The sequence below is a fragment of the Saccharomyces cerevisiae genome, chromosome XIV (genome assembly GCF_000146045.2).
Source record: "Saccharomyces cerevisiae S288C chromosome XIV, complete sequence".
NCBI classification, from domain to species: Eukaryota; Fungi; Ascomycota; class Saccharomycetes; order Saccharomycetales; family Saccharomycetaceae; genus Saccharomyces; species Saccharomyces cerevisiae.
In genome coordinates this window covers 334,911-356,688 of record NC_001146.8, presented here as the reverse complement: position 1 = coordinate 356,688, position 21,778 = coordinate 334,911, and the positions used below count along the sequence as shown (strand labels likewise).

The following is a 21,778-nucleotide window of genomic DNA, read 5'->3' as shown; positions in this document are numbered from 1 at the left end:
AAATATTATCCAATAATATCAGAAAAAGAAAACTCACCAGCACCAGTGCATCCAATCTGTATTCTGTTAGTATTCCTGATACAGTTATTTCCCTCGTTATGGCTCATTCAGACGCCAAAAAGAGCATAGAGTTAGACAACATTGGAGGGAGTAGCTCAGTTACTGTTGACAGTGGCTTTCACTAATAAAAGCCATTGCAATATGATAATGACTAGCAGAAATTTAAATATTAACAGGATTCTTCTTGGATGAGAAACGTACATAATTTCGCAAAAAAGAAAAAAATATTTACTGCTATAAATCCTGTCATCAACAATAGTTTTCTTCCTTGCCAACGTCCTTTAGCACAAATCTCGTAGGTTCTATGCTTAACAGAGCGTCAACAGAAGCGGGTATCGGCTCGACGTGAATAATGGAGATTGTTACATCCATGTGCCGCTCTACCCATTTCATTTCTACGCCTCAATAAAATGTATGAAAAATGAAAAGATGTAAAACAAAACAACAGTTCCGTAACCGCGGAAAGTTGCGTCTCGTAAAAGGAATGAAAAACTCATATACATTCACCAGATATGTTCTATGAAACTCGAAAGCTTCCATCAATTCACACTAAGCTACACGGCTCCTAATAAGCACTGTAATTCCATCAAATGACAGCGTGACTTCTTGAGTAGTGTAGAACCACTCGTCCCACTAAATCACAGCCCTTAATCCGTGCACAGTGAGTTAAAATATGACTTTATTCATGTAAAACGAAATTTCATCATATACTCGATCTTTGTTCTGCTGTTCTTGAGATGTAAATTACGTGAATTCCTCCGGTTAACACCTTCAGAGTCGCATGGTCAGTCAAAAATTCCACGTCTTATCACCGTGGTCTATTCCAACCTTGTAATATAACCAACACATCGATTTTCGGTACATGGGTGTTTGAGATTTATCCTCATTTGACACATGTACCTGAAACTAATCTTTTCTATCCGGGGCTCCGTGGGAAACGTAACCCGAATTCAAATTCCGCCGAGGCCCCTTTTTTATTTTAGCTCACTCACTGGGTACGGAAGCAGATAGAGCTCTGGATACCCGGAAATCAGCAACACCCAGAGACCTTGGCACGGGAATAAGATGCAGTACCGAATGATCCGGGTCCCACAACTAAGTCAAAAGAAAAAAAGAGAGAATTATTTTGCTGCGGTTTTTCGTTACCTATGCTAACTGTTTCCTCCATACCCCTCCACGCCGTTTTCTCTAATACTGTCCCCATTATCTTTTTGCGAACTTTCTTTCGGCTGCTTCCGGCCAGTTTCTCCCCCATGCAACCCCCTGCGCAAAGGAACAGATCTGCTCTTGATCAAGTAAGAAAATGTGGGGGGCAGGCATCTTGAAAAATTCTCTAAAATTTGCATGTATTCTGTTTTCCGCCAAGGGATAGAGCAAGTGGAAGACGTAGTTGAAGGACTTTTCGTAATATATACAGGCATGCTATTTATTTATTTTGTTGGTGCTTTCTTGGTAAATTGCAAAAACTGTTAGTGAAGTTTCTTTGTAACTTTGGCACTAGTTGTTACACAGGCAGTAACACTAAGCACTATTTTTTTACGTTGTTTTCGCAGACAGCAGAAGAGATAAACGGACCTATTCAGAAAATGTCCTCCAGCATCTTTGAAATGACAATAGACCACGACGGTATGGATAGTACGGGGCTGAAGCTTTCACAGACAGCCTCATCCATATCCATGGGCGACGAGTTTCTTTGTTCCAGTACTACTAGTAATTCTATTCTGGATTCTCCGCTTCCGAAAGTGACTTTTAACCATATCGATAGCATAACAGACATTAACACAAACATCATGAACGAAATAGTGGAGCCACAATCCGGAGTAGATGTTGATGTTGCTGACAAAAACGTGCTTTACTGCATAGATCCGTACCCAGTGGAACCTCCGTGTTATGATTTTGCGAATCCGTCTAAAGTCATTAGGTACCCTATATATGAGCATTGTCGTCCGTGCCTCACTTCTGTGAAACCTCCCAGTTATACACCGTCTGTAGAACACTATACTGTGGTTTCTATGAAGATGGAAAAACTATCGCCCTTTGAAAATGCTTCTTCTCGATTATGGAACAACTTTATTCTTCAAATAAACTCTACGCAGATAAACTTTTATTCTATTGACGATTCATTAACCAGGCATATTAAAAACTATCGTGGTGGTGACATGTTTGACCATTCCCACCATTCCAAAACTGCTAGCGATCGCCATCATTCGGCTCGGTCGTTATTAAATGCGTTCACGACGAAATCCACTTACCAATTCGATAAATATGACAAGGAAAGGATATGCGGGGAAATAGCACGAGACGAGCACAAATTTTTATCAGATGAGCGCCTCTTTAAGAGTTACTCCCTGCAATGTGCCAAAGTTGGTCTGCCTATAGATTATTCCTCTAGAGATTTTGTTTTAAGAATGCGTTGTGAGGGACAACAGTTTCTAGTGCAGTTTTCTCATGTAGACGAATTGATCTATTGGGCTATGTATTTGAACATGGGTATATCCCTGTCCTTGGATCTGGAATTGAGGGAAATGCCCACCTATAGAAGCGTTCCCAGAAGGAGACATCCGAGGGCAAGAAGATTTAAGCAACACAATAAGAACAAAAACAAAAACAAGAGCAGACAAAATAGTGATAGAAATGATTCTCGCTCCCACTCTTTACTTTTAAGAAGATCACACACCTCTTCTGTTGTAACAAAAGTGGCCACCGGCAACGAACGTCCGACAAACAAATCAAGATCAAGAAGTTTAAGCTTGCTACCTCCCTCTGTATCCGATGCGAGTCATGACTCCAATGGGCCCAATGACTCTGGTTCATTGGCAGGGGAGAGTTCTCAAACTGATTTTTGTGGCTTATTTACATCAAAACTAAGAAATTTCTTTAAAACAGATTCCAGTTCGAGAAAAAACTCTAATATGGACATTGGACAAAAAATGAGATCGAAGGAACTGAATAGTGTTCAAGAAGAAATCGATGACAATGGTAGTACTACTAATACCAATACTTCTGTTCTATCTTCCACTTTTTCTCCCACAGCACATTCTGTTTTAACGGCACAAACATCCATCCATGAAAACTTCAGAAGTAGATCGAATTCCAACCCTATAGATCCTTTGCGCTGTGATCGGTCAGTGTTGAAAATTAATAATTTTGAACCGGTATACGAGGGAACAGGAAGGTCAACTATTTCGAATTCTGCTGAGCGTACGAATCGTGAAGAAAAGTTAAACCGTGGCAATGAAGATGTAAATGGAGATGAAGATGATGACGAAGACGAAGACGATGCTAATTACGAAGAGGATGATGAAGATGGATATGTTGAGGATGATGACATCAATAGATTGGTATATTTGGATGAAAGAGAATCTCGCTATGAGAATGCGGACGTTGAGTACGGTACAATATTCAGTACGAAAAGCTTTTCCGTGACTGGTTGTTTAAATCATGATTTTCCAAAGAAATTGTCACTAAAATGTGGAAATAAGAATCAATCCAGTAACGATTCGAAGTGGGCACCGGCGACACAACTAGTTTCAAGGAAAAGATATATCAAAGACTCATTAAGATGCATCAAACCGTTAACGGAAGACCACCCATGGGTAGGTAAGATTATTTTCAAACCGGCACTGCCACCAGCATTCGAAACGAATAATCCACCTATAAGAGTTTATAGTGGTGAAGATAGTACGGACTTGATGCACGTGAAAAACCATTATTTAAAGCCATACATAGTGGGATCCTGCGGGTTTTTGAAAACTGGCTCAAAACTTTTTCACTTTTACGATAGAACTAACGACCTTACGAATTTATGAAATATATGTGTTTTTAATGATTAAATAATAGTCAAAAATATAATTAAAAAAAAAATCGAATGTAATGGGTGGTTCATCTTTCATTTCCTGCGGAGGGAAAGGCGTATCAGAAAAGAAAAACATGAAAAAATCTGTTAAAGTGATAACTACAAATACATATGTATAAAAGTATGAAAAAGTATGGAAAGGGTGAGCTAATGATGAGAGAATTGGAATAAATTAGTTTGCCAGCAACACGTAATAAATGAAAGGGTAGATATTGATTTGACCTCTTGGTTGTCGTCAAAAATTAAGCGATAACACAGGCGGGATCCCAGAAGAGGCCCTTGATTATATAGTTGTCTTTCTTTTCAGAGGATTTATCCTTCTGAGTGGCTTGTGTGGAAGCAGTGGTGATCGGTTGCATTAAGGTTGGTAGTTATTGTTGTATGAAGATGATAGCTCGCTGGTGTCTCTAGTGATGTCAATGAACGGATGAACGACAGAAGAAGTGGATGGAAATAAAATGGTTATTTATCAGATATTTATATACAAAATTACGTGGTAATGCAACAGCTTTTTCCTCTCGCTTTGTTCTTTTTCCTCTGACATGCATGTTTCATTTTCGTTCCTTATGGCATCCATGTCATGTAAATTTCCCGAATAGGTAAATACATGCTTTTTTAACTTAAAAAATTATGGGCGTCCTATGCATGCACTTAACGGAAAAGGAAACTATCAATTAATTATGTAGTAGATGGTGTACCTATTATTGCATTAGTATTTGTTTCAAATGAAAACATGCTGCTTTAACTTTTCTAATTTATACCATAAACGGTATAGTAATGATGAAACTGAAAAATAAAAAAATAAACAGTCTGGTCTTATCGACCATGTTAACATCATCAAAATCCACCAAGTTTTCCGAGAAAATAGATGAGGGCCTGTTATTATTACTAACTGAGTTTGAATTCTTTTTGTAAAATCGTGGCAGTAGTTCTTGAAATGTCATTTTGAAGGACACTGAGTTTCGAAATATCAACATTATGAGTATGAATAAAAGTGTAAGGATAATGATCCTTTTGAGTTCCATGTGATGAGAAGTGGTATGCTTAGTATTGCTCATACTGGACAAATACGAAAGGAATCAGTAAATAATTAAGATTGTAGAGGGAGGGGTGTATGTGTATGCGGATACTTTTTTGATTTGGCAGAAGGAAAATTGGTATTGGCAGCTGTACAGTGACTCCCCTTATACAAATGATCTCAGTTTGTTTCGTTTTTCCTCATTCTCTGGCTTTAGACTTCAAATCGCGGTGTAAAAAAAATAGGACAAAACTATGTAGCGCATACTATGTCAGTCAGGTATTGAGAATATGTAAAGAAATGCCATACCGTGATTTGATTTTGTTTTCAACTGTAAGGAAGGGAGTTTATATGAGATTATATTATTAAACCTATTTTTGCATATATAGTACATCAGAACCTTCGGCGGAACTTAAAGAGACCAAAATAGTACCTCTTATGACGGTCAAACCTAGCTTTCTTGCGTTTTTAGAAATCAGTTCAGTGTTGTTTTCATCATCAGGATTAGACATATATTCTACTGTATCATCAAGTACCAAGTTCATCAGTTGATCATAGCCTTTTAGGACACCTATAACTAATTTACCACCCATTAATTTGACGCGAATTTTAGAATCTTTATACTTCGCTAAATCCAGAATAGCTTCTCTTTTAGGGCCTTCGAATTTTTTCCTTTGCTGTTGTGGTTTGTTCTCTGATTTCTTAGTTCAAAAAGGAAACATAGTTATTATAATGTTAGTATAAATAAGTCAAAAGGAAGGTTATTGCCACGGAAGAAAATAAGAAGTGAAACATACGGAGTGTTGCTGATGCATGTTTTTTTGGTTAATGTTCTGTGTAGTAAACAAAGTGCTGCTCTCAAATAACTTTCTTTTTTACTGTAGTAGTATACACGTACATGCGTATTCTTAATTGTCGTTTCCCAGTTGTCTGTTTTCAGCTACAGCTTTTTTCGCCTTTGTTCGAAAGAACAGTACTTTTTTCCGGCTCGCAGGGAAACGGCAGTTGAAGAAGACAAGCGACAAGAACATAGAGCAACGAATTCAAATAAAGAGATAGAAAAAAAAATTACATGGCAAAACTATGGTTAGAGTTGTCATAGAGAGTGAATTGGTCCGTACAGAAAAGGAATTACCAAATTCGCTTAAATTAAGGCAGTTCAAGGACCGATTGTACCATGTTACCGGAGTGGAACCAGAGGATATGGAAATAGTTGTGAAAAGACAGTACGACAACAAGGAGATATATAGTACTAAAAAGGGGGGTGCCTATTCAAATGAGGATGAAGATGCCAACTTCCTAAAAGGAGAGGAGGAGCTTATTGTGGTTGTTACAGACTCTAATGCCCAATCAATCTCTAACCAGCTGGCCACGCAAGCGGAAGGAATCCCCTCAATGGAAGTAATTAGCGAGGAGGATTATTTGCGAAGGGATCAATCCGTATTACGATGGAAGATGGCTCACGGCTATGGTAGGTTTAATGCTGCACAGCAGAGCCAGCGCGCTGCGCTGGCAAAGCAGGACGAAGCATATGCCCGAGAGCAATTAACGGCGGCTATCGGCCGCCACTGTCGTGTCACAGTAGACGGGAGCGCTCCACGTGAGGCCATTTTACGGTACGTAGGACCACTACCGTTGGACGTGATGGGCACATGGTGCGGTGTGGAATTCCCGGAAGCCGCAGGCAAAAACGATGGGCGCATAAATGGGGTAACACTGTTTGGGCCTGTGGCGCCGGGTCACGGATCGTTTGTGCGTCCGCGGGCTGTGGAAATTCTATCAAAAGACGAAGAATCCGCCGAGGTGGAAGACGTCCATGATGACGTGGAGAGCGATGATGAAATTTGAATTTGTGCAGAATTAGCGCGGTGGCGGTTTAGTTAGTGATCTCCATCCGATGTCAACATATTATTATTTGTAGTTGTATTTATGTGCACTCGGCGGTTTGTATGAGGAAAAGATGTTATGAAGAGAAAAACTGCCGAGTAATTGAAAGAGATGTCTGAAGTAGCGGAAACATGGGTGGATACCTGGATGGCAAAACTAGTCAACTATGACTACAAGCACTTTATAAGATTGGTGATAATTGTAGGTGGTTATTTACTCTTAAGAAATATCGCATCCAGGGAATTGGCGAAGAAGCAGTTGGCTGCCCAAGTGGAAAAGGACAAACGAGACAAAGAGGAAAAGAGATCAAAAGACCTGATCGACAAGCCAGATGATGCTGCAACAGCAGAAACAACTTCTTTCGGTTGGGGTAAGAAAACTAGAAGAAGAGTTAAAAGACAACAGGAGTTGTTTGAAAACGCTTTGGAAGAGGCTAAGAGAAGAAACCAAGGGTTGGACCCAGATAGTGATGCTGATATTGAGGAACTACTGGAAGAATAGGCTCTCTGTGTATGTATGGGTTCCTCTTTGTCATTGTGACATTGTTTTGTTTTTAGTTTTTCTATAGTTTTCTGATAAAATAGTCTAACCATTACCGATGTTGCTACTTGCATCATTCTCAACGTCTAATCAACTTGCGTTTGCGTCTCAAATTGAGTTTGTAGGTTACGTGTCGCCTTAATAGTCAGCAAATGCCGACGTTTGTGAGACGGATAACGACTGCGATGATTCCCATTCCGCATGAATGATGCAATTCACAATTCAAACACGATATCAAACGACTAAGCCGTGAATTAACGGCTAGAATGCAAAAGAAAATGGGTAAGAATTGATTTATGTAGATACGGCAAGACGATACTTTCCTTAAACAGCCGAGAAACGAAAAGGTTTAAAGAGATGTACTGTGACGTAGAAGAGAAAGGATTACGCAGCAATGGCTTGTCCAAATTTCGTAGTCTAGCCAATTGAAAATATAAATTATTTTCAATACTAATGGGCGGCTTTCGAACAAATGTCACATTGCAGAGGTGATCGTTCAAAGTAATTAGCAGTCATGAACGAGATCTTCTTTTCTCTTATGAAGAAAAAGGCTGATGGTCGACAAGAAAAATCTCAATACAATGGCTACCATTCCACAAAGAAGTGCCTCGCTAGGTGTAACTCAATGAACTGAAATTGCTTTCGTCAGTGGTTTCAACTCTTGTGCGGCCGCATGAAAAATGAAGAGAAATTTGAAAAAATCTCAAAGAAGAAAATAGTTTCCTCATCGCAGCAACCTATAGAAAACAACACGACAGAAAGATATTGTAACTTGATAGTACCGAGCATATATACCCCGAACAAACATGAGTTCTTATAGGGGCGGCAGTAGAGGTGGCGGGAGCAACTATATGAGCAATCTACCCTTCGGATTAGGTTATGGAGATGTAGGCAAAAATCATATTACGGAATTTCCATCCATCCCATTGCCCATCAATGGTCCTATAACAAATAAGGAAAGATCTTTAGCAGTAAAGTACATCAATTTTGGAAAGACTGTTAAAGATGGCCCATTTTATACCGGATCAATGAGCTTGATAATAGATCAACAGGAAAACAGCAAGAGCGGTAAACGCAAACCCAACATAATCCTAGACGAAGACGATACTAATGATGGCATTGAAAGATATTCCGATAAATATTTGAAAAAAAGGAAAATAGGTATTTCTATTGATGATCATCCGTATAATTTGAACCTCTTTCCCAATGAATTGTACAATGTAATGGGGATCAACAAGAAAAAATTATTGGCAATCTCCAAGTTTAATAATGCCGATGATGTTTTTACTGGTACAGGTTTACAAGATGAAAACATCGGACTATCCATGCTGGCAAAGTTAAAGGAGTTGGCAGAAGATGTGGATGATGCGTCGACGGGTGATGGGGCAGCAAAAGGAAGTAAAACAGGCGAAGGAGAAGATGATGATTTGGCGGATGATGATTTCGAAGAAGATGAAGACGAAGAAGATGATGATGATTATAATGCTGAAAAGTATTTCAACAATGGTGACGATGATGATTACGGTGATGAAGAGGATCCAAATGAAGAGGCCGCCTTTTAGTTGAAAATTTATACCGCTTTACCATATTTTTGGATATTCTTCAAAGCAGAATTTGTACAATTAGCATTTTTCTTTATGGTTTAGATCGGCGGTGAGGGCGCAACAGATTTATGTATACATATTGAAATAATAAAATTTAAAAAAGAAAAAATCTTGGTAAACATTAAAAATCTTAATTCTATTTAAATATTAGTATTACAATAACAGCATGTTTCTCTTGTCATTAGCTGAGCCTTGGAGGTGGTCTTTTTCTTGTAGGAGACATCGAATTCTTCCTCGAATTAAAATTGGAATTCGAAGTAGTCGGTAGAGGTGGTAGTTTTGGAGAATTCAGGCCTGATGGATGAGGATGTGAGTTAGGCGAAGAGGAATCTAGGCGTGAGGGTCTATCTCTTCTTACTAACGGCGTATTGCGCGAACTTGAATAATTGGACATATCATCTCTGGTCGGTATAGGAGGTAAGGGCGGTTGGTTATAGTTGTGGGAGACTCTATGGCTGGAAGAATAAAATGCGTCATTTTCGTCGTCATCGTCATCATCTTCGTCGTAAGACAACGAAGTTACACCAATAGCCTTTTGAAGTGCCTCAATATCTACCTTGTTAGATTCATTTTGGCAGTTGTTTGTTGAACTATCAGGATTCTTAAATATATTTATCTTCTCCTTTAATTTCCTTAAATTGGCAAAATGGAATTTTGTATTCGAAGTGTTTGATATAGCAGTATCATTAGTTTCTAATGTAGACGTTGTACCCATGGATGCTGAAAAAGTTGGAGGTAAAATTATTGGGTCATTACTATTTGCCAATACCGCTGTATCTGATTTAGATGACATGGAGAAAACATTGCCATTTCTGTAGGGCTGTCCCTCATCCTTATCCTCGTGACTTGTGCTAACACACTGGGGAGTAATCTGTCTCATCGTAGAACCATGAACATAGTCATACTCTGATTCTGTTGGCAATGGTGGTATCGGCCTCATAGCCATAGATGAATCCAACCTGTCCATTTCTTTGTTAAGATCGTCCCTGTTTAAACGAGGTACTTTGGGAGTGAAAGTCAACTCAATGAATATAGTGCCAGCAAATTCATCCCCACTTCTTTTCAGTTCGTACCAGGTACAATAACCCTCCTTCGGGTCTGCTCTAATAGCATTTAAAAGGTCTATTTCACATCTTCCAATTGGCAGCGGAGATTTTTTCCTTCTATCGCAGTAAACTTCGACGTACATTAAAGGCTTTATCTCTGGAGTAATATCAAATTTTTCTAAATAATGGAAAACAGGGTTTTGACCTGCTCGATGTAGAGTGTTGCTGGCTCTTGTCATATGAGCTATTCGCAACCTAAGCATTACATTTTGCTTGTCCAGTTTATTCAAATTAGGCAAGTCTCTAGCTTTGCTCACATATACGGAGAGGATTCCTTGGTTTCCATTCCATACTTCTTCGGACATTCGACAGTGACTCAACGAGTTAACCCAATTCCAGTTGTGAAACCTAAGGTCTCCGAATTCTCTCGTACTATTAACATACCTTTCTATGTTTTTATCTAAATCATATGAGGAACGCTAGGCCGTCATTCATGATCAGCAGAGGCGGCTTTTCATACAATTTTACAGGAAGCTAAGTACTTAGAGGACTTATGCTCTGTTTGGTCCTGCGGAAACTACCAGAATACACAACGCCAAGAAACTAACAGAGGACCATTATGGAACTGTTACCACAGGGACAAAGGAACAACACTCAGGTAACGTTCGAAGATCAGCAAAAGATCAACGAGTTTTCGAAGTTGATTATGCGTAAGGACGCCATTGCGCAGGAATTGAGTTTACAGAGGGAGGAGAAGGAGTACCTCGATGATGTGTCTCTAGAAATTGAATTGATTGACGAAGATGAGCCCGTGCAATACAAGGTGGGCGACCTCTTTATCTTCATGAAACAGAGCAAAGTTACCGCACAGCTCGAAAAAGACGCAGAACGTCTCGACAACAAAATAGAGACTTTAGAGGACAAGCAAAGAGACATTGATTCCCGTCTTGATGCTCTGAAGGCGATCCTGTATGCTAAATTTGGTGATAATATCAACCTTGAACGTTAGAACACTCATTAAAGTGTGGGCTGTGGGTGTCTCCACAAAATGAGTAATGAAAAATTTTTAATTTTTTCAGGAGGGAAATTAAAGAAAAGTAAAGAACATGATAATAAAAAGCAAGTTTAAGTTATTGTGTATGAGATAGAGTTTTTTTTGTATACCTTTGTAATCCGCATATATTCCTAAGTACCTTTTTTTTCAGACAGAAAAAAAGAGTTTCTTTACGGAAATTACTTCTTTCGTTTGATATTGTTTTTCTCTTTCGAGATTTAAGAACGTGGTTGTGTTTCGTGTTTCTGTGCAGATCATATTAGAAAGTTTTTTTCTCCATTTTGATAGACAAAACTTGTTGTTTCTACTGAACACAGCATATAAGCCAAGAAAATAGTTTTCCAAAAATGTCTCAAGTGCAAAGTCCTTTGACAGCAACGAACTCTGGTTTAGCTGTCAATAATAACACAATGAACTCACAAATGCCTAACCGTAGCAATGTTAGATTGGTCAATGGTACTTTACCCCCATCCTTACATGTTAGCTCTAACCTAAATCACAACACTGGCAATAGCTCTGCCTCCTATTCTGGCTCACAATCACGCGACGATTCCACTATAGTCGGGCTGCACTATAAGATAGGTAAGAAAATCGGTGAAGGTTCATTTGGTGTACTTTTTGAAGGTACAAACATGATCAATGGATTACCAGTTGCTATCAAGTTTGAACCAAGAAAAACAGAAGCCCCACAGCTAAAGGACGAATATCGGACCTATAAAATTTTAGCGGGAACACCTGGTATACCACAAGAATACTACTTTGGTCAGGAAGGATTACATAACATATTGGTTATTGATCTGCTTGGTCCTTCTTTAGAAGATTTATTCGATTGGTGTGGAAGAAGATTTTCGGTAAAAACTGTTGTACAAGTCGCAGTACAAATGATAACTTTAATTGAAGATTTGCACGCTCATGATTTGATATACCGTGATATTAAACCTGATAATTTTTTGATCGGAAGACCGGGTCAACCAGATGCTAACAAAGTTCATCTAATTGACTTTGGTATGGCCAAACAATATCGTGATCCAAAAACTAAACAACATATTCCGTACAGGGAAAAGAAATCATTAAGTGGCACAGCAAGATACATGTCGATAAATACACATTTGGGTAGAGAACAATCGAGAAGAGACGATATGGAAGCTATGGGTCATGTCTTCTTTTATTTCTTGAGGGGGCAGCTACCATGGCAAGGTTTGAAAGCACCAAATAACAAGCAAAAGTACGAAAAAATTGGCGAAAAGAAAAGACTAACAAATGTTTACGATTTAGCTCAGGGTCTCCCAATCCAATTTGGTAGGTATTTGGAAATAGTCAGAAATTTATCGTTTGAGGAAACTCCTGATTATGAGGGCTACCGCATGTTACTTTTATCTGTGTTGGATGATTTAGGTGAAACAGCAGATGGACAATATGATTGGATGAAGCTGAATGGTGGCCGTGGTTGGGATTTGTCGATAAACAAAAAGCCGAACTTACATGGTTATGGTCACCCAAATCCACCAAATGAAAAATCAAAAAGGCATAGAAGTAAAAACCATCAATATTCATCACCCGATCATCACCATCATTACAATCAACAGCAACAACAACAGCAGGCTCAGGCTCAAGCACAGGCTCAAGCACAAGCCAAAGTGCAGCAACAACAATTGCAACAAGCCCAGGCCCAGCAACAGGCCAATCGTTATCAATTACAACCAGATGACTCGCACTATGACGAAGAAAGAGAGGCGTCGAAGCTTGATCCAACTTCGTATGAAGCATATCAGCAACAAACTCAACAAAAATATGCTCAGCAACAACAAAAGCAAATGCAACAGAAATCCAAACAGTTTGCCAATACAGGTGCCAATGGTCAAACTAACAAGTATCCATATAATGCGCAACCAACGGCGAACGACGAACAAAACGCTAAAAACGCAGCGCAAGATAGAAATAGTAACAAATCATCGAAAGGTTTTTTCAGTAAGCTAGGATGCTGTTAGAATAGAAAACGGAGGAGGTTTTTTGTAATCATTCCCACCACCGTCCAGTGATCTTCACATTTTGTTCTAGTATTATGATTTTGATGTACATTTGATATTTTTTTATGTTTTTTATTTAAAAAGTAAGGGCGAAAATGTCTATTATTAAAAAAATATTAAGTACTTTACGTGCTTTTTAATATCGTTTTTTATTGATTATGTATCTTTAATGGGTTATTGATTTTTTTTGTTTTCTTTTTATATAGTATATACGCTTGACGTTCCGCGCGATTGTTTGTTATTTATAGTGTCCTTCTTAATTAGATTTTTCGTCGGCGTTATTGTGTACTAAATACAGAGTATCAAGATCTTTGATCTCATTAGTGACTCTTAAGGAAGCGCCAATATTATAAAATGAAACTTGTTTACCCTCTTTCAATTTGCATAGTTGAAATTTGTCATTAGAACTTGAATTAGTTAGTGTGCTAGATTTCACGTTTAGCTGGATAGACAAATAGTCCATGGCCCTACCCACAGGCCACATTTTGTTAATGTATAATGGCATTCTTGTATCCTCCTTGGCTATATCCGTCTCATCACCATCCACCAAGTAACACCAAATGTAAATCCTATTTTGCATAGGAATCTTGGGGTCACCTTTAGCAATTTTCTTGAGATTAGCCAATTGAATTATCTTATTCGACGAGGAACCGAAATTCTTTTTTGATTTGTTATTGCTCTTTCTTTTCTCATTCCTTTGGAAGAACTTAAATATTTTGTCTAATGTCTTTGAGTTCAAAGTAGAGCTCACTTTGGCAGTGTTAGAACCTCTCAAAGGCTCTCTTGTTTCACTTACTCTCTGGATTCTAACACTGGCCCTCTCAGGTAACAGACTCTTGAAATATGCTTCATCGTTAGAACTTGAGCCATCCCGGCTTTTGCTAGGACTTTTTTCAGTTTTATGAACTTCTTCATGCTCTAGCAACCACCTACAGTGGTGATCTTCCTTAAGTCTATGGTTCGAGCAGAAATCTTCATTGCAAAACGAACAATGGAAAGGTAGGAAGTCTAGTTGTCTACAATATGCACAGTGCTTTCCTACATCCAACATTCCGGTTTCTTTTTCGATAGCCGCCGACATTCTTAAATATAGCAAAAATTAGTTGATGGTCCTTTTTTTTATATCAAAATTAATGCAAGCTCTTGCAGTAGATGTACACTACAATGTGCCTATAGCTCACTGTTGTCACACTTCCGCCCTAGCTCGAGTCCTTGCTTGTACAAGCTCTTATTACATCTTTATACTCATTTGTAGAACATGCTTTTGCCACCGAAAGGAGGGTGAGGCAGTTTTATGTATATACGAACGTCGCTGGCCACGAGGGGGGAACTTTTCTTTTTATCGGCATGAGATAAAGGGTAGATACGAAATTAGCTAGACATTTAAAATATGAAAGCAAGGAAATTACTAAACTTCGAGATGTTCTTTTCCTTAAACTTCTAGTTGACAGCTCAACATTGATGATAGGGCTTATTGTAGTACCTATTTTATTTGCAATAAAGGGCATAGTAGTTGGCGTGCAAAAGGTAAAGAAAAAGTTTGGAAAGCACTCAAACACAAAGGACCAAAAAGAAGACAAGGACGAAGATAAACGACAAAGTATTTCTCAAAGAAAACAGCATACAGAATGGCCAATAGAGGAGAACCGGATCCAAAGAAGAGCACCGAATCAATCTGCTCTCTGACTAAACCGCAGCTTTATTCATTATATGATGATGACGTCGTGAGATCGGAAGATAACGAAATTTACGAAGAATTGAAACGCTCTGTCTCTATAGATTCTACCAAATATAGTAGAGATCAAACTATTGATTCGACTTTTTACTTGGCCCATAAGGTTGGCGGCTCGCTGCCAAGGAACACAGTATCTTCTAATAATTTGGAAAGGATTTTATCAGCATCATCCATTCACGAAAACTTTCCGTCAAGAACCAGACAAACTCGTCAAAATATTCTTCATTACCTGCAAGCTGTATTAATTTTGTCATTGAGCGGTTTCGCATATCATGAACTGTCCAGAAACTTGCACGATAATCATCTCTTACATCCAGATTTTGCATCGAGACCCCTTCTACTGGGTGTCAAACTTTGTAACTGGCTATCCAATGGGGTTCTGCCAAACTGGTTAGGCTACGGTGTTGAAGGACTGTTATTTGGTTCTGTTGTACCAATTCTGGATAATATTTTTCAAACAGAGGTTGTTAAGAGCTCTGTCCACCATGACAGTTTGACCTCTGTTATTAGAAGTATCAATGCCATGTTGGGAGTCACATTTGGGATCAGGAAAATACAGTGGAACTCCTCTTTGCAGGCGGCAGGGGCATGGGGGCTTCTGAATATTATACTGTGGTTGTTTTTTGACGGCTCAATATCCATGTTAATGAGCTGCATCTGCATTGGGGTGGGTTGTTGTATCTCTTGCTACAAAGATATTATCGACGGTTCCCAATTTTTATATTTCATGGATTTTTATTTCCTTGGTTCTCTAATGTTTGGAAAACTAGGAAGATATCTATATTCTCATTAAAGTCGAAATTCTGACGAGTAAATATTATTAATTAGAAGTACAAGAAGATAACATCAGAATGGCTTATCGTTTATATATAACTAATTAACGTAAACACAGTCAGCCATATGGCTGTAACACTTGACATTTCGAGAAATCACATAATAAGCGTTAAATATAAGAGACCCTTCTCTTTCCCTAAAAAAATATAAAAAAGTACAGGTTGTCTATTTATCTAATGGGTGATTCAGTATACAAACTGGACGACGAAGAGCTGTGGTTCCCCACTGGCGTTGAACTTGTACTACCACCTCCAATAGTACCGTTATTAGACGATGGTGGTCCACTCGATATACTTCCCTCCTTTTGTATCAACGTCGCATTATCTACTACACCAGCGGTTGAGGCAGTTGACGGACAAGTGCTTATCCTTCTTTTTATTATATCTTCTCGTAGTTTGCTGGGATTTGTTAATGGCAGGTTATTCTTTCCATAGTTTATTGGATCATTGTTTTGAATGCCAGCTTTCTGCAAAGCGTAATCACCACTGTCGAAATATTTTCTTTTCTGCATGGTATGCTTAAAAATATCTTTCTTTGATGGCAGCTTTCCGTACATTTTGTATAGCTTCATTTCGTTGGGCGAGAATTTGCTGGTATCAATAGTTCCGCTTTCGCCGTTATTCAGTTTAGTTAAATCTGGGTTACTACTATTGGGAGATAAGTTTTCATTCGACATAGCGGCGAGTTAGATATTCAGGTCCCTTTCTTTCGATAAAAATACCCACTTTAATGAGAAGCATTTGATGGTTAATGGACTTTTTTACGTTCTAGTTGTGATGAGGCCAAGCTATCCAGCCAAAGGGGGCTCAGGCTTCCATACTAAAATTTCAGCAAAAGATCGTTCAATACGTGTGGTGCCCGGGTAACAACAAGCCCTGCTACTAATAGCACCATAACGATTAATGTTGGGTAAATATCCACGGGGATACCTAGCCGAGTGGTGATTAATGAGACTTGTATTGGAACCATGGCATGCTCACTAGGATACGAGTCAGACAAGACCTGGAAAGTCACTAGTATTCTCGCGTAGTCTGACTTAGTTCCCTGAAATTCAGTGAAACGTGGTATTGTGATAGTTTGGAGATTATTAATGGAAATTGGATGTATTGCTGACCAACACACTTTAATCTGATATGTTTCGTCTCGCTGTAAGTCCGCCAGTTCAATATACGTAGTATTATGCAACTCCAAGTCAGTGGTATTGGCCTCGATAGTGATCTGACTCATTGCTTCTCCCGATAGTGATATGGAAGATATCAAGTTTACATCTCTTGCATAAGTAGAGCTGTCTCTTGGTTTTTTGAGGGGAAAGTTGTGAGGAACCTTATATAAGATTGATTCTGTATTAGCGTGTACAAATCCGATGAAAAATACAATTGTAGCGATAAACCAGTGAACATTCTGAGGCCGGACCATCTTCTTTTTAAAAATTGAACGAACCTATGTTGGCTTAGTGTGTGCGAATACCAAGGGTCAACAACATTGCTGTGCAGTTAATCTTCATATTCATGTAAACTTCTCATTTTTTCATTGCATATTAGTTTCCGTCATTGATGATCTTTTATAACAATAGTGAGAGGAAACAACTCCCTCTACCTTCAAATAGGGTCGATTCGGGAATATGATTAAAGAGACACCGAATCAAACGCATACATCCTCACAAGCATTTAGTGAGAAAAAATGGCGAGGCCTCAAAATCATCGCCGCAGTAATTGGACAGAAAGAGACGATAATGATGATTATCTGTTTCAGCGATTTCTAGAAGAATCGGAAACGAGGCATAGTAGAGAGCCTTCACCTGTAACCGAGCAATCTCAGCAAGAACTACAGCAGGATGTACAGCAAGCAATCGATGGAATATTTAACTCCCTTAGGAGGAATATGAGTTCTACTTCAAATATAAATAGAGCAGCTAATATGGATGCAACCACAAACGGAAATGGAGGAATCAATGCAGACACTATAAGAGCCACCAACGCCAATACGGCCGATTCCCCATTCACAGCAAGGCAGCAGAGCCCTCTCAGAACTTTTCTTAGAAATTTATTCATTTTAGATTACTTTATTGGGCTAATTTTATTCCCATTTTCCGTATACAACATATTAAGGAGCGGGTTCAATTCAATGACCTTTTCAGAGAATGATTTTATAATCGAAATCGTGGGATACTGGAAATTTGCCAAGATATTTGGTTCTGGTGGCACGACATTAATAGCATATAAGGATACTGGTAAATTAGGGTTGCTTGGAAAGTTTCATAACATCATTGTATTTTACTCTTCACCTGTGATAAAACATATTATGAAAAGTAGAGATGGCAATGAACCCAACTTAAATTGGATAAGACTAATGTTCGCTAAAGCTTTCGAGCTATTTGTCAAAGTCTCTACCATTCTGATCTATTTAGCTTATGGCGTAAGTGGTACCGTTTACATGGTTACCGCTGGGTTTTTCTTCGTATTGTGTCTATTATTCACTGTTATTAGAAGATATAAAGGTGTCCATCGAATGTTGGTGAGCCAAAGGATTACAGGGCCAGGCGTATTCTGATGATGAATCCACGATTATAATTTGTGTATTTGCTTATCTGTAGTAGTTTCTTTCGCATGTGGTCGCTGTATGAGACACTTGACACCAGAGGACGTTTATTTTGAAGCAACTCCTCTATGTAAGAGCTGTTTGCAAGCTTTCCGTACTGTGACACTTGACCATCATAACGTATATTAACGAACTACTAGGGTTGTTGTGGGCTTCTTTCAAAATGGGAATTGTTAAAAACTATTGATAAACGCCACTCACTACATGCATTGATTGTAAGATTTAACTATCCTTTTTACCTGATGTCTCGAAAATAAGCGTTTACAACAACTACTATTTTGCCGTTCTAGTTTAAAACATGGACGCTATAAAACACTAAATATATCAGAAGATTTCACTTAGACACAAAAGAAGGGGGTGAGATCCCTTATCTGTAGTAAAATGTATACAAATTATACGGACATTGTTTCTTTATTGTATCCATGTATACATGTGGGGTCTTGACACTTACAGGTAGTGAATGCTAGACCTTCGAGACTTAAGGTGAGCAATGTTTTAAAACTTTTCTTTTTTTCCCACTTCAGTGGAGTGTCACCCCGGGAAGATATTCACCTATGGTCAATGTAGCAAAAGATAATAAAAAAATATGTATGGCCAAGAATTTATATGATTCTTTCATCAATTAATTAATTAATTATTTGGGGTATGTCTTAAATAACAATAAAAAGGTGTATAAAACAATCATACTGCTTTAATGGGAAGTATGGTTCCTATTACGAACGAAAATAAAAGCTGTTGCGTGGAAATTTTGTAAAATAATGGTTATGATGACTGGTAAAAAAAGAATCTCTATGCTTCGCTAGATTTAATATCTATCAGTTCATGGGAAAATGCTTTCCAGAGCGGACTTGGAGGTGACACCATTAACGGCAGCAATGGACAACAAGATTTGGGCCTTAATTGGGGATAGGTAACCAGCACCCACAGCGTTCTTTGGAACATCTTTGTTGTCAATAAAGTTTAATGGAGTGTTAGCTTGAGCATATACGACTGGGATTTCAGTGCTTTCAATAGTAGATGAGGTTGAGTTGGTAGAACCAGAAGAAACAACAACCAAACCTTGAACGGCAGAACTCAAGGAGTCAATCAAACTGGAAGAGTAACCACCGTCATAGACAATTGGAACAATTGGAACACCGTTTTCTAATAGACCATAAGGAGTAGTGAAGTTACTGTATTCCTTTCTGATAATCGAGTCAGAAGAGATTAAAGTTGGCTTAGAAGCATCGAAGAACCATTTAACTTCGTCTTGGTCATCAACGATAGCAACAGGCAAACCAGCACCGTAAGAACAAGCAGTAGGTGGAGTGAAGACACCGGAGTACACTAATTTGTCAGAAGTGACGGACAAGACACCACGTTTGGTAGCGTTCTTATTGTTAGCGACTGGAATGGCATAAGCGGAATCTTCAGTGACAACAATAGGCTTTTCGGTGTCAAAAATGATAGAGAAGAAGAATGAGACAGCTTCCAAAGATTTGGCGTTGGCAACAACAACGGCACCGGCGGATGACTTATCTTGGATCGTTTCGTTAACAACACGGGCAACATTGTACAATTCGGTAATGTTCAAAGCAGAAGAACTGTTGAATAATCTGGTGTAGTTTGTGTGGGTCAAAGAACTGTTGGTGATTGGTACTTGACCACCTGTTACAATGATTTGTAATTGACTGCTTTCGGCAGTAGTAGTATTGGTAGTACTGTTTGTTCCATTAGCGTAGGTAACATTGCTAGAGTTAGACCCATTCCAGGCCGGCAAAGTGGAGTTGATATTCTTACTGTGAGATGCCTTAACAGCCCTGTATTTGAATAGGTTTTCGATTGGGCTTGCGACGACGGCAGATGAACATGCCAAAAGGGCAGATAAAACAACTTGGAACTTCATTTTCTATTACTGTATTACTTAACTGACGATTAATCCTGTAGATGTTTTTTGAGCTGATTTTTTACAAGCAAGAAAGAAATAGAAGGGATATTCAATAAGAGCAATAACCCAAGAGAACACAGCAGAAGTTCTAGCAAATGTCACCCTCTATCAAGCTTTTTATATTTCAGAGATGATGGTTTTTTTAGTGAGGTACTTTTTTCTCCCTTTTTCCTAATTATTACTAATAGGGTAAAAGAGATATAATAGGCGCTTTCTTTCTTCAAAGTATCGATGTTGAACTGTAGCATCGAGAAGCCGGCTTCACTCCCTACTGAGATTCTTCGGAGTTTGAAGATGCAATAGAGTACGAATATATCCCTTTTCAGCTCCTGAGCCTCTCCATTAGGAAAAGTATAAACTTTCGTCAACTTCTGCGCTAATTTTCGGCCCCTTCTTCGAGAAGTTTCGATTCGTAAAGGGTAAACTATTTAGACAGTGTACCCTTTTTGGGCTCATGTGTCTCTTGGACACATAACATGTCCACATAACATGCCCCGATTGGGTAAAAGTGAGAGACTTTTTCGCCCGCCGGATCTTCCGCGGATGACGAGAAAACTTCGCAAAAAAAAAAGTCACAAAAAAGTCACATAATAAACCAACGAATGGCCGATGTTTTACGGGTAAGCAAAAGTTTCGACGGTGAGAAAAAAACTCATGTGTCTTCAATCCCACATCAAGGCCCCTTCCTCTGGAAAGAGATCCCAATTAGGGATACCCGATCCGAGAATTTGAACATTGTGAGAACATTGAATCAATGATACCGAATGTTTAGCCCTCGCCGCCACATTACCCAATAGGGAATTGAAATGGAAATCGACTACTGAATTTTCCTATTGCTCATTTTTCTCTTTCCTTCAAACCATCGTCGGTAAAAGAAGGGAGTGAAGGGAAAAGCCAAAGATGATTAGGGATTCCGTCAGACATTCCTAAATTTGCCCTTTTTAAAAAATAGCACGCTTTAAGATATGCGTGTGGAACTAGTTCATCATGGTTTGACCTATCCCGAACGCTTTTGTTTCTAGCAATATTTGGTTATGACGATCTTTCAAGCGACGATTAATGAACTTGAAAGTGTAGGTTTTACAGTGATCGGTTGTCGAACCTCCGCTATCGTCTTCCCTGAGTTTCATTCAGTATTGTAAGACTGGATCATCTTATAATTTATAGTTCGAAAGGCCGAGAGGAAGCGCGTGATGAAAGCACGATCTTTTCTCTTTTACGACGTGTTAATAACAAAAATTATATATTCTTACACGTGTGTATGTTATTTCATATTTTTTTCAATATGGTCGATATATATAGATACTTCCTCTACAAAATCGTCCCCTGATCTGCCATCTCTTTTACCTTTTTCAACTACATCAGCCATTTTTCTTGTTTTTCAAGGTAAAAAAACCAGCCATCACCGAGATTGTGCTATTGTGCGTGGATGTATGGATTAAGGGCAGCCTGTAGGTTACTAGGTACATTGTCTTCGGAAAGGTGGTCGTTCAAATACTTCAAGGAGACATATGATAAAGCTGATGTCTATTTTGGTAATTTTTTTCCCGAAAAAAGTGCAGTTATTTATTCATAATGTGCGTTCTACATCC

The 21,778-nt window shown here is 38.7% G+C and overlaps 18 protein-coding genes across 18 annotated transcripts; 10 read left to right on the top strand and 8 right to left on the bottom strand.

Annotated features, from left to right (window-relative positions):
• Positions 1-1,646: 1,646 nt before the first annotated feature.
• Positions 1,647-3,869, top strand: MPF1 (Mpf1p; the record flags this gene model as incomplete). The annotated part of the gene is made up of 1 exon (NM_001182982.1): positions 1,647-3,869. The coding sequence occupies one exon, from the start codon at positions 1,647-1,649 to the stop codon at positions 3,867-3,869; it is 2,223 nt and encodes a 740-aa protein (NP_014255.1).
• Positions 3,870-4,158: 289 nt separating this feature from the next.
• MFA2 (mating pheromone a) lies at positions 4,159-4,275 on the bottom strand (the record flags this gene model as incomplete). The annotated part of the gene is made up of 1 exon (NM_001182983.1): positions 4,159-4,275. One exon carries the CDS (start codon positions 4,273-4,275, stop codon positions 4,159-4,161), a length of 117 nt encoding a protein of 38 aa, NP_014254.1.
• A 396-nt stretch (positions 4,276-4,671) lies between these two features.
• Positions 4,672-4,974, bottom strand: YNL146W (uncharacterized protein; the record flags this gene model as incomplete). Its single annotated transcript, NM_001182984.3, has 1 exon — positions 4,672-4,974. One exon carries the CDS (start codon positions 4,972-4,974, stop codon positions 4,672-4,674), a length of 303 nt encoding a protein of 100 aa, NP_014253.3.
• Positions 4,975-5,108: 134 nt separating this feature from the next.
• YNL146C-A (uncharacterized protein) lies at positions 5,109-5,303 on the top strand (the record flags this gene model as incomplete). The annotated part of the gene is made up of 1 exon (NM_001184663.1): positions 5,109-5,303. One exon carries the CDS (start codon positions 5,109-5,111, stop codon positions 5,301-5,303), a length of 195 nt encoding a protein of 64 aa, NP_878152.1.
• Positions 5,304-5,305: 2 nt separating this feature from the next.
• LSM7 (Sm-like protein LSM7) lies at positions 5,306-5,749 on the bottom strand (the record flags this gene model as incomplete). Its single annotated transcript, NM_001182985.1, has 2 exons — positions 5,306-5,635; positions 5,732-5,749. The coding sequence occupies 2 exons, from the start codon at positions 5,747-5,749 to the stop codon at positions 5,306-5,308; spliced, it is 348 nt and encodes a 115-aa protein (NP_014252.2).
• A 268-nt stretch (positions 5,750-6,017) lies between these two features.
• Positions 6,018-6,782, top strand: ALF1 (Alf1p; the record flags this gene model as incomplete). Its single annotated transcript, NM_001182986.1, has 1 exon — positions 6,018-6,782. The coding sequence occupies one exon, from the start codon at positions 6,018-6,020 to the stop codon at positions 6,780-6,782; it is 765 nt and encodes a 254-aa protein (NP_014251.1).
• A 150-nt stretch (positions 6,783-6,932) lies between these two features.
• Positions 6,933-7,322, top strand: PGA2 (Pga2p; the record flags this gene model as incomplete). Its single annotated transcript, NM_001182987.1, has 1 exon — positions 6,933-7,322. The coding sequence occupies one exon, from the start codon at positions 6,933-6,935 to the stop codon at positions 7,320-7,322; it is 390 nt and encodes a 129-aa protein (NP_014250.1).
• An 845-nt stretch (positions 7,323-8,167) lies between these two features.
• Positions 8,168-8,923, top strand: RPC31 (DNA-directed RNA polymerase III subunit C31; the record flags this gene model as incomplete). The annotated part of the gene is made up of 1 exon (NM_001182989.3): positions 8,168-8,923. The coding sequence occupies one exon, from the start codon at positions 8,168-8,170 to the stop codon at positions 8,921-8,923; it is 756 nt and encodes a 251-aa protein (NP_014248.3).
• Positions 8,924-9,146: 223 nt separating this feature from the next.
• INN1 (Inn1p) lies at positions 9,147-10,376 on the bottom strand (the record flags this gene model as incomplete). Its single annotated transcript, NM_001182990.1, has 1 exon — positions 9,147-10,376. The coding sequence occupies one exon, from the start codon at positions 10,374-10,376 to the stop codon at positions 9,147-9,149; it is 1,230 nt and encodes a 409-aa protein (NP_014247.1).
• Positions 10,377-10,630: 254 nt separating this feature from the next.
• Positions 10,631-11,020, top strand: GIM3 (tubulin-binding prefolding complex subunit GIM3; the record flags this gene model as incomplete). The annotated part of the gene is made up of 1 exon (NM_001182991.1): positions 10,631-11,020. The coding sequence occupies one exon, from the start codon at positions 10,631-10,633 to the stop codon at positions 11,018-11,020; it is 390 nt and encodes a 129-aa protein (NP_014246.1).
• A 392-nt stretch (positions 11,021-11,412) lies between these two features.
• On the top strand, positions 11,413-13,053 carry YCK2 (serine/threonine protein kinase YCK2; the record flags this gene model as incomplete). Its single annotated transcript, NM_001182992.1, has 1 exon — positions 11,413-13,053. The coding sequence occupies one exon, from the start codon at positions 11,413-11,415 to the stop codon at positions 13,051-13,053; it is 1,641 nt and encodes a 546-aa protein (NP_014245.1).
• A 295-nt stretch (positions 13,054-13,348) lies between these two features.
• Positions 13,349-14,173, bottom strand: CUZ1 (Cuz1p; the record flags this gene model as incomplete). The annotated part of the gene is made up of 1 exon (NM_001182993.1): positions 13,349-14,173. One exon carries the CDS (start codon positions 14,171-14,173, stop codon positions 13,349-13,351), a length of 825 nt encoding a protein of 274 aa, NP_014244.1.
• A 380-nt stretch (positions 14,174-14,553) lies between these two features.
• Positions 14,554-14,778, top strand: YNL155C-A (uncharacterized protein; the record flags this gene model as incomplete). The annotated part of the gene is made up of 1 exon (NM_001431142.1): positions 14,554-14,778. The coding sequence occupies one exon, from the start codon at positions 14,554-14,556 to the stop codon at positions 14,776-14,778; it is 225 nt and encodes a 74-aa protein (NP_001418071.1).
• On the top strand, positions 14,721-15,620 carry NSG2 (Nsg2p; the record flags this gene model as incomplete). The annotated part of the gene is made up of 1 exon (NM_001182994.3): positions 14,721-15,620. The coding sequence occupies one exon, from the start codon at positions 14,721-14,723 to the stop codon at positions 15,618-15,620; it is 900 nt and encodes a 299-aa protein (NP_014243.3).
• Positions 15,621-15,830: 210 nt separating this feature from the next.
• IGO1 (phosphatase regulator) lies at positions 15,831-16,337 on the bottom strand (the record flags this gene model as incomplete). Its single annotated transcript, NM_001182995.1, has 1 exon — positions 15,831-16,337. The coding sequence occupies one exon, from the start codon at positions 16,335-16,337 to the stop codon at positions 15,831-15,833; it is 507 nt and encodes a 168-aa protein (NP_014242.1).
• Positions 16,338-16,480: 143 nt separating this feature from the next.
• PGA1 (Pga1p) lies at positions 16,481-17,077 on the bottom strand (the record flags this gene model as incomplete). The annotated part of the gene is made up of 1 exon (NM_001182996.1): positions 16,481-17,077. The coding sequence occupies one exon, from the start codon at positions 17,075-17,077 to the stop codon at positions 16,481-16,483; it is 597 nt and encodes a 198-aa protein (NP_014241.1).
• A 264-nt stretch (positions 17,078-17,341) lies between these two features.
• Positions 17,342-18,211, top strand: ASI2 (Asi2p; the record flags this gene model as incomplete). The annotated part of the gene is made up of 1 exon (NM_001182997.1): positions 17,342-18,211. The coding sequence occupies one exon, from the start codon at positions 17,342-17,344 to the stop codon at positions 18,209-18,211; it is 870 nt and encodes a 289-aa protein (NP_014240.1).
• An 868-nt stretch (positions 18,212-19,079) lies between these two features.
• YGP1 (Ygp1p) lies at positions 19,080-20,144 on the bottom strand (the record flags this gene model as incomplete). Its single annotated transcript, NM_001182998.1, has 1 exon — positions 19,080-20,144. The coding sequence occupies one exon, from the start codon at positions 20,142-20,144 to the stop codon at positions 19,080-19,082; it is 1,065 nt and encodes a 354-aa protein (NP_014239.1).
• Between the last annotated feature and the right edge of the window lie 1,634 nt (positions 20,145-21,778).